This window comes from Mustela putorius, unplaced genomic scaffold, assembly GCF_011764305.1.
Source record: "Mustela putorius furo isolate JIRA1106 unplaced genomic scaffold, ASM1176430v1.1 tig00537303_pilon_pilon_pilon, whole genome shotgun sequence".
Classification (NCBI taxonomy): Eukaryota; Metazoa; Chordata; class Mammalia; order Carnivora; family Mustelidae; genus Mustela; species Mustela putorius.
In genome coordinates this window covers 451203-460934 of record NW_025422441.1, presented here as the reverse complement: position 1 = coordinate 460934, position 9732 = coordinate 451203, and the positions used below count along the sequence as shown (strand labels likewise).

Below are 9732 nucleotides of genomic sequence, written 5' to 3'. Positions count from 1 at the left end.
CCAGCATCAGGCTCTCTGCTCTGCAGGGAGCCTGCTTCCCTCTCTCTCTCTCTCTGCCTGCTTCTCTGCCTACTTGTGATCTCTCTTTGTCAAATAAATAAATCTTTAAAAAAAAAAAAAAAAAAAAAAAAGAAAGAAGAAGAAGAAAAGGAGGCCCAGGCCCCCGGACGGTGAACTGCCACACTCCCGTCTGCCTGGCCCCCGGCTCTGGGCCAGGTTTTCATCCGAGAGTAACAAGCCCTCGTGTGTGAGCACTGCTGGCTGTTTGGGTCTTTCTGCGAGGAGTCAACAAGTCAGAGTCCTGACTGGCGACCAGGTCCCACCCGCTACCTGCAGACCCTGGCCAGTTTCCCTGACTCCACTCCCGACGCAGGGATTCCACCTTACAGAGGGACCTCGGCTAGCCGCCTGGAGGGTCCCTAATCCAGTTCTCCTGGCTACTCATCAGAGCTCCAGGGCGGGAGAGAGGTACTGCCCCATCTCTCTGCCCTTCTTGGGGGGGAGACACTTCGCTAACAGCAAGGAGAGTGCAGCCGGGCTCCAAGGACAAGAACGTCTTTATTGAAGGATGCTAGGGCCAGTGGGAGGGAGACTCCAAAAGCCCGGGTCTCTCTGGGTACCCCACCGCAGGCTCCACACTGGCCGGCCCGTGCAAGGGGCCCAGAGAGCTGTGGGCCGGCAGCGAGCAGCCAGGGCCCGAGAGTAGGGCGAGGGGATGGGAAGGCCATCAGAGGGTGATGTTGTCCTCATACAGCGACAGCAGCAGCAGGACGGTCCAGCCGCCCAGCAGGCCCATGTTGTGCAGCAGGAAGAGGAGCCAGGGCCGCTGGTCCCGCACGTGCAGCATGGCCGGGAGCTGAGGAAGAGGCAGGCACTGGGTCAGTCCGCCGCTCCCAGACCCTGCTCAGCTCACCCCCAGGGCAGCCGACTCCTGCCCTCCGCCCTGACCATGTCACAGAGCGCCACGTAGAGGAAGAGGCCGGTGGCCACCGCCAGGATCCAGATCTCGCTGTCCTCGCCGACGTCGACAGCGAGCGCCACGTAGAGGCCGGCGAAGGCCGTGAGCGCGGAGGCCAAGTTCAGCAGCAACGCCTGGCGCACCGACAGCCCCGCGTGCAGCAGGGCCGCGAAATCCCCTGCGGCGGGTGGGGCGGGGTCAGGCCGAGCGCCCCGCCCACCGCCGCGCAGGCCCCGCCCCCGGCGCGGCAGCCCCCCGCGGGGTCGGCGCGCGCAGCTCACCCAGCTCGTGCGGCAGCTCGTGGCAGAACACGGCCAGCGAGGTGGCCAGCCCGGTCTTCCAGGAGGACGCGAAGGCGGCGCCCATGGCCAGCCCGTCGGCGAAGTTGTGCAGGGCGTCGCCCAGCGTGATCACGTAGGGCAGCAGCCTCAGCTCTGAGGGCGCGGTGGGCGAGGGTCGGCGCCGGCCCGGCCCCCGACCCCCGCGCCCCCGGCCCCCAGGGCCCCGGCCTCCGGCCCCCAGCTCCTGGCCCGCATTAGCGCTCCGCACCCAATCCGTGGCCCCTCATCCCTCTGGGGCTTCCCTGGGCTCACCTCGGCTCAGGCTCCGGGGCTCCGAGCTCAGCCCCTCCGGACTCCCCTCGGCCACCTGTGGGGGTGGGGGGTCCATGTGGATGAGCCCCTGGGCGGGCAGGTGAGGAGGGCGAGGAGAAGCGGGGTCCCGTGACTAGCATCCGAGGCCAGGGACAAAAGCCCTGGGGTGGGAGCGGGGTGGGGGCAGGAAGGGGTCCTTGGCGTCATTGTGGGATGTGGTGTGGGGTCTCCGGGGGAAGGGCCATCTCACCAGGTCGGTGCGCGAGCCTTCCTCGGGCTGCCTTGAGGGCCGGAGCTCCCTGGGTGTCAGCGGCAGGGACACTACGTGGCTGTGGCCACCATGGCTGTGGCTGTCGGCCCCATCCTTTGAGCCCTGTGGGAACAGTGGCTCAGGGCCTGTCAGGCCTCCACGCCTGGGTCCCATCCACCCACCCACATCCAGCTCCCACCTGACCTCTGCGTCCAGGGGCAGCAAGAGATTAAAGAGGTTCTCAAACAGGAAGAAGGTGTAGAGGCCACCCAGCATGGCCATAAGGCGCCAGGTGGTCTGGCCAGGTCCCTCTCCATGGTGGGTGTGCAGCCCCAGCACCTGGGGGAGAAGGGAGCTCAGAAGGGTGCGTTAAGGCCTCCCCAGAGCCCTTTCACCACCACCCCCACCACCCCCCACCAGAGGTCAGGAAGAGAGAGGTTAGGGGGGGCAGGGAGGCCTCCGGGAGGACTGGCCGGCTGCGGAGGACTGGGCAGGGGAATTCCTGGCCGGGGAGGGAGCCGAAGGCGGAGGCTGACTTTGGGTGTCAGGTGCAGGATGGCGTCCCCCGTGAGCGCGCCCACGGCCATGCTCAGGAAGGTCTGGATGACGTAGTTCGAGGCTGTGCGGTGGCTGGAGCAGCTCAGAAGCAGGAGGCCAGAAGCGGCACAGAGGCAGACGAGCAGCGTGGCCAGGGAGCCGTACAGATACCCTGGGGAGGAAGCGAGGTCCTAAGCTGGGCTGGGAGCCCCTCCCCCAGCCTGACCCCCACCCCACTTCCCAGGGGAGGGGGTCCAGGTGGGGTCCAGGAGTGAGCAGAAGCTCACCAGGGAGGCAGGGGGCCAGGTTCGGCCCGACCTCGGCTTACACTGACCCTCATAGCCTCTTTCCCTTCCCACCTGGGCTCCCCCACATTTCCCTGCGACCCCCCTACTCCTAGGCCACTTCCCCTTGCCAGCCCTAGTCAAGCTTTCCCCACCCCTGCCCTGGCCCAGTGGCCACTCTCCTCCCTGTGAGGTCACCCTCTGCACCCCCAACACCCACGGACACAGCCAGGCAGGCACTGCTGGGGAGACAGGCACTCACTCTCCGCCTGGCTGAGCTCGTCCCGAGGGGGGCCCCCGGGCTGGGGGCTGCAGGCCCCACTCAGTTGCTGCTGGAGCAGGGCAGGGCTCAGCTGGGCCCAGGACTCTGGGGTCACACCAGCCTGGTCAGACAGCCCGTACACAGCCATGACTTCCTCAGCACTCAGGCACACCTGGGGGGTGGCAGCACAGGGGATCAGGGGCCTGAGCAGATCCCGGGGGACCCCATCTCTCCCCAGGACTATGGTGCAGGGGCTGCTCACTGTGTCCCACAGGCTGGAGCTGCTGTTCAGGGTGGCAAGGGGCACAGGGCCCTGGTGGTTGGCCCCATTTCTCAAATGGTCGTGGTCACTGTGGTCGCCAGGTGTCTCAGCCACTCTGCCTACCCCCAGGCGCTCCATCAAGGCCTCCAGCTCTGGCCGGGAGGACAGAATCACGTCTGTATGGGCTCCAGGCCTGCCCTCCCCAGGGACATGGCGGCTGGGGACTTGGGGCACTGCCCACTCTCGGGCCCAGCTGAGGCCTCACCCGCCAGTGTGATGTTGGGAGTGTCACCGCTGTGCTGCCGGAACACGAAGTCTACAAAGTACTGGGGCGTCGGCAGGGCGCGGAGACAGGACCCGCTGCTGACATGGTCCACTAGGGCGGCCAGCACCAGGCTAGGGCTGCTGGGAGCCCCTGCCCCTTCTGCCTCCTCCAGCAACTGAGGCAGGTCCACGCAGGCCTGGGGGAGGAGCCGGGGCTCAGCCCTCCCCTGCACTGTGGCTTTCCTGGCCTCCAGCTCTTCGTGTCCCCAGTGTCACTGACCCCAAGATCTGCCCCAACTTGGACCCAGACCGGCCTTCTCAGAACACCACCACCAACTCCTACCTGCTTTAGAGCCTGCACTGGGCCCAACCCCTCCCTGTGGCCCCTGTCTGATGAGGCCACCCCCTGGGGCTCTCCAGGTTTCTGCCCTGACTGATGGTGGACGTCCACGTGTGATCCCTCAGCCTAACCCAGCTGCCCAAGCCCCTCCCTAGACTCCCCCAGGTACCCTGAGAAGCTTTAAGGGATGTCCTGACCACTGCAGCCCGGCCCAGCCCCCTAAGTGGACTTCTTCCCTGGCGGTCCCTTTAGCACCTTCTTGCCCACTCCTGGCCGGCCTGCCTGGGCCCTCACCTTCTCTGCAGCGGGCCAGCCAGCAGCCTGGGCCTGAATCTTCTGCAGCAGCCTGCCCAGGCCTGGGGTGAGGGCCTTGGGGCCCTCCAAAAGGGCCAGGAGATGGTCAGCACGAGTTGCCCAGTGGCCAGCCCGCACATCCGTACACGTGCCCTTGGGGTCACTGAGGTAGAGGGCAGCAGCAGCACTGAAGCGGGCAATGTGTCTGTGCTCTAGGACAGGCTTCTTGGGACTGCCCAGGGCCAGGGCAGCATCCACAGACAGGCACTGGGGGCACACAGAGGTGTCTGTGCTCAGGAGGCTGCCCACTTCCGTGTGGGGTCCACGCACACCAGTCTCACCCACCCCCTGTCTCGCCCTCCCCGGCCTCATGGCTCCTTCTCATGCTCCCACCGCCATCCCCTCAATCATGGGAGGCCACGGGTGCACACAGAGGCCTTGGGCAGTGGCCCCTCTATCCCCGGGTGGCTTCTTCCTGGAACCGCGGCCAATCTGATGGCCTGGGGGTGACGGGGGAGGCTGTCCTAGAGCCTGGAGCTGTCTGTGCATAGCGCAGCCCCCAACCGCAGGAGGGTCTGTCTGAACCCAGAGCAGATGAAGGTGGGCTCTGGCCGGCAGGCAGGGCCTGGGAGCTTGGCCACCCGGCCTCCCCTCGACCCGCCTCCTGGAGTTTGCCCAGGGCCCTTTGCTTCCAGCCCTGGGGTGGAGAGGGCCGGGCTGGGAACCCGTCGGGTGGGGCAGTTACCTTTCCACACGGCCCTTCGGCGCAGTGCACACGGTCCGCTAGTGTATTTAACAGGCTGCCCAGCGCGGCCCGGCCCAGAGCACCCCTGCCGGAGGACAGCAAGGGCAGCAGGTGGGGAGGCTGAGCGGCTGTCCCGGTGCCCAGCATTGAGCCAAGCAGCAGCCCCAGCTGGAGCCAGACCAGGCCCGGCATGCTGAGACCCCCCGCCGACGACGCGCTCCGAGCTCTGGGCCGGACTGGGGCTGGGCTCAGACCCGCCCGCACCCACGGGACCTCTCCCCGGTATTTGCTGCCGGGCTCTGTGATTGGCTGCCTGAGGTGGTGCGGGTTAACCATTCCAGCAGTGGGTCCTTCCCACCGTGGCCGTCTGTTGGAGGTCAGAGGCGCTGCTTGCGGGGGGCGAGGATGGGGCTCCCTGGGGCAGCCTTGGCACCTGCTCGCTGGGCTGCGGCTCCTGGGAGCAAAGGGGCAGAGGCGACGGTCGTGGCCAGCGCTGATGAAGTCCCGGAACTAAGTCAGGTTCGGTGGGGTGAGGAGGTTCGGAGCCGGCGACTAAAGAAAGAATTCTTAAGACGTCATTGGTGCAAAATGGTGGTTTATTAAAGCACGGGGACAGGACCCGTGGGCAGGAAGAGCTGCTGCCCCGGGTTGTGAGGGTAGGCACGTTATATACCCCGCGGTTGGGGGGTGGTGGTGAAGGGACGGGAGCTTTCAACAGAGTTCTCACATGCTAGGGAGGGCCTACAAGGTGCGGGGGGAGTCCTTGCCCTGATGGCCTGATCAATGTCGTCTTTAGGTCAGGCATTAACATCAAGATAATTGGGAGATTCTTGGCGGGGCATGCTATTGATAAGGGAACCTCCCTGTTCAGGTCTCTAGGACATCTTGTAGAGCAAGGGAGATTCCTGTTCTGCAGGATTGCGATCCCTGCAAGTTAACTATTTATCGTTGTATGGCGGTCAGGGCTGCCTGAGGAACGCTACACATATGGAGGGGAGCGGGTGAAGAGGGGGTGCGAGGCGCCAGCTTCTGCTCTGTCCTCAGCCAGCCTCCTGCTCCCTCATCAGCGCGACGAATCGACCAGGATAACCATGGGGGCGAAGAGGATGATGAAAAAAAGTTAAACAGAGGTGGGGGCAAGGGGACACTGAAGGGGGTGTCCGACAGGGCTGAATTTATTCCACGTCTTACAAGCATTTATATGGCAGACCACAGTAGGAGCAATACATTGGTCCCTAGTCAGAAGACCACAAGTTTCGGGGCGCCTGGGTGGCTCAGTGGGTTAAGTCGCTGCCTTCGGCTCAGGTCATGATCTCAGGGTCCTGGGATCGAGCCCCGCATCGGGCTCTCTGCTCAGCGGGGAGCCTGCTTCCTTCTCTCTCTCTGCCTGCCTCTCAGTGTACTTGTAATTTCTCTCTGTCAAATAAATAAATAAAATCTTAAAAAAAAAAAAAAAAAGAAGAAGAAGAAGACCACAAGTTTCTATAACAAGTCTTTAACTACAAACAAACCTCGTGATGCCAGGTAGTCTCGGGAGTCGTCCTGGGAGGTACCGAACAACAAGAACCACTAAGAACTCATGACCCTGGCCACATGGTTCCTTACTGTAGGGAGAGCGTGTGGGAAGTCACGTAGGCGAGCACACGACACGTAGCACAGACCCTTTCTCAGTGTTACTCAACTTTTCCCGTCCTTAAGCTTGTCAAGGTGTCCGGACTTCGAAGGAGACACAAGTCAGGGCCTGGTTGGATCTTCGACTCTGGCCGTGCCGTGGCCTCCAACAGGCGACCCTCTCTCCTGCGGCTGCTGCCAGCAAGGGGGCCTGCAGCAGAGGTGCAGGCTGCCCCCCAGCCCCACAGGGCCCCATCCCCAGCCTTCTGCCTCACAGGCCCTGCACTCGGCTCTGCCCCAGTCCCCTGCCAGCTACTTCCCTGCTTGGCTTCCTTGGCTCGGCCCCCACCCCTAGCCTTTGAGGCCCCAGCTGGGGATGGGGAGGTGGGGCTTCCTCCTCCCAGGCCTGGGCTGGGGCGTCCCTGTTGGGGGTTGGATTCTGAAGGAACCGGAACCGAAAAGGTGCTGGCTGAGCCACGCTCCCCTGCCCAGTGGAAATTTCTCGAGGAGATGGCCAAAGCCCCGCAGCCCAAACGGGGAACCAGGGCCTTCTGCTCGCTGCCACCGGGCAAGGGTGTCTTGGGCTGGGTGGGCGGGAGCCCAGGCTTTAGGCCCAGGAGCTGGCGGGAGGGCTGTGACTCCCCGTTCTGCACCTGCCCCTCCCTTTGGGCTCCCTCCCTGGTCTTTGAACCCATTGACTTATCTCTGCCTGGTTGGCAATGCTGGGGGAGGGGCCGGCCCCTCCTGGAGCCCATGGGTCCCCTTCCCCACCTGGTGCAGCCGACCACTGACCCTGAGCCCTGTGAGGTGTGGCTGGGAGCTTCCGGGCTTCTGGGAGCCTAGACCTGAGGACTCTGTCCCCAGAGTCCTGTGGTGCCCAGGGCAGGGCATCACGCTGAGCGCCGTGTCTTGGGCCTGAGGTCACCCCACCCACACACGTGCTAGAAGGCGCCGCAGCGGGACCACACAGCAGTCTGCTGTCTCGGAGTCCGGAGAGGGAGCTGGGCCAGAGAAGGGGACAGGAACATCTTGCAGGGGCGTACAGGGCTCTTGGAGCTCTGGGTCAACAAGCTGATTCGGGCACAGTTCTGAGGACCAGGGGCCCAGAGTGGCCTCTTTCCTACCCCACTGCTCTGGGGTCCCTGGAACGGTGGAGCAGGAGTTTGGCACCTGGCTGCTACCTCAGGCCATCCACTGGCCAGCCTCTGAGCTCTGGGCGAAGAGCGCAGACCAGCTGTGCAGGCCAGCCCTCCTGGGTCCCGGGGCCGAGTGGCCGAACTGGGGAGCCCTTGAGGGGCAGGCATGTATGTGGCTTGTCCCTCGCAGTCCCTCTGAGCTCAGTAACGTTCGTGCTGGACCACGTTCCTTTGCTTTGTGCGGCTTTCCTGACGTGTGGGAGAAGAATGACCCACAAAGAAGTCAGCTGTCAGAGAAGGGGAGCAGGGGACCACAGCCGGACTGTGGCCCGGGAGCCGGCGAGGACACAGGGAAGACGGTGGCCAGGGACAGCTCCTCAGTCCCGTATTTGTTAGATACAGAACAACAACAAAGGAGAAGAAACGAAGGTGATGACAGCAGCCGAGGGTTGGCAGTAAGCAGGAAGGAGCGTGAGTCCTGTTGGTCGCGGTCTTAGAGGTGAAGGGGGTAAGGGGGTAGGGCGGTGGGGGCCGTGGGGGGCCGTGGGGGGAGGTGGGGGGCAGTGGGGGGCGGTGGGCGGGGAGTGGTGTCCTGTCCAGCGGACGATCTGTAGTGGCGCCAACACACTTAACTTAGAGGGACTCCCGGAACGGAGGCATTCTTGGGGGCAGGGAAGACAATGAAAAAGGGAAGTGGGCGGCGTTCCCAGCCGCTGGGCTTCCAGGACGCCCCAGCCCCTCCTGCGGCTGGTACAGGTTCTTCTCCAGGTCACGTTTCGGCTGCTGCGCGACCAGTACGACTCCTCGTCAGTTCAAGTTACAGTTGAAGCCGTGTGCTGTTCCGAGGGACACTTACAGCATCGTGTCCCCCACCTCTCCCCGCGGATGGCCTCCTGCCCGGCCCAGAGCAGCCAGAGAGCACGTCCCCCGGCCCCCTACACCTCGGACAGCTGCCTGTGCCGCCCCGCCCCCGCACGGTCCCCGCATGGTCCCCGCACGGTCTCATCATCCAGCAAGCACACGGCGGCCACCGCTCGCCAAACACACCCTCATTCACAGTGTTCACAAGCCCAGCAACAGCAACCTGGGGCGCCCGCCAAAGGACGACGGGCACAAATGTGACCTGTGCTCACAGGCGGGCTGTCGTTCAGCCTTCAAAAGGAAGGGCGTCTCTGGGTGGCCGGCTGACAGAGCCTGTCACTCTTCATCTCAGGGTCATGAATTCAAGCTCCACGTTGGGCACTTAAGAAAAACGGCGGGGGAGGGGGGAGGAAATTGTGACACGAACACAACAGTGAGAAATACACCAACCACAGAAAGACAAGCCTGTGTGGCCCGTTTGTGTGACGAGCTGGTGGAGCCCGAGGGCCTGGAAGAGGGGCTGGGGCCGGGGAATGGGGAGCTAGTGTCTGTTTTCTGGAGACAGACTTTCCATCCGGGAAGATGGAGAGAGCTCCACGGGACACGTGGCAGTGGACTGTACTGCGTGTCGCCGAGCTCTACAGCGGTTCACGCCATTGGGCCTCTGGCAGGCTCCAGCGGAGGAGCCTGGGTCTCAGGGTTTTGAGTTCAAGCTCTACGTTGGGTGTAGAGACGCCTTAAAAATAAAATCTTCGGGGGCCTGGGTGGCTCAGTGGGTTAAAGCCTCTTCCTTCAGCTCAGGTCATGAGCCTGCTTCCCCCTCTCTCTCTGCTTGCCTCTGCCTACTAGTGATCTCTGTCTATCAAATAAATAAATAAATAAAATCTAAAAAATAAAAATAAAATCCTCAAAAAAGGTATTTAAAATGACAAATTTGTGCTCGCTTCGGCAGCACATATACTAAAATGGCAAATTTTATGTTACATATTATTACAATTTTTTAAAAAGGGGCGCCTGGGTGGCTCAGTGGGTTAAGCCTCTGCCTTCAGCTCAGCTCATGGTCTCGGGGTCCTGGGATCGAGCCCCAGCGGGAAGCCTGCTTCTCCTTCCCCTGCTCCCCCTGCTTGTGCTTCCTCTCTTGCTGTGTCTCTTTCTGGCAAATAAAATCTTCGGGGAAAAAAAAAATGGAGCAAAACAACCCTCCCTGCCCCTTCAGCCGCAACTGACAGCGGGAACTGCGGTTTCTAGGTCTGGTGGTCTCTGCCAGGTTCCCCTAAACCCTTGCTCCTGGCCCCTAGTCTTGTCACAGTCCCCAAAGTTCCCCGAAGCTACGCG

General features: G+C 63.0%; 1 protein-coding gene and 1 long non-coding RNA gene across 2 annotated transcripts; one reads left to right on the top strand and one right to left on the bottom strand.

Annotated features, from left to right (window-relative positions):
• Nucleotides 1-539: 539 nt before the first annotated feature.
• Nucleotides 540-5040, bottom strand: SLC39A4 (solute carrier family 39 member 4). The gene is made up of 12 exons (XM_045074233.1): nucleotides 4790-5040; nucleotides 4045-4311; nucleotides 3412-3607; nucleotides 3147-3298; nucleotides 2885-3056; nucleotides 2338-2510; nucleotides 2006-2140; nucleotides 1802-1924; nucleotides 1552-1606; nucleotides 1240-1392; nucleotides 949-1136; nucleotides 540-856 (listed from the first exon to the last, which is right to left on the bottom strand). The coding sequence occupies exons 1-12, from the start codon at nucleotides 4979-4981 to the stop codon at nucleotides 728-730; spliced, it is 1935 nt and encodes a 644-aa protein (XP_044930168.1). The 5' UTR covers nucleotides 4982-5040; the 3' UTR covers nucleotides 540-727.
• Nucleotides 5041-6985: 1945 nt separating this feature from the next.
• LOC123390341 lies at nucleotides 6986-9162 on the top strand. The gene is made up of 2 exons (XR_006604947.1): nucleotides 6986-8035; nucleotides 8293-9162. It is a non-coding gene; the product is annotated as an uncharacterized LOC123390341 (long non-coding RNA).
• The last annotated feature ends 570 nt before the right edge of the window (nucleotides 9163-9732 follow it).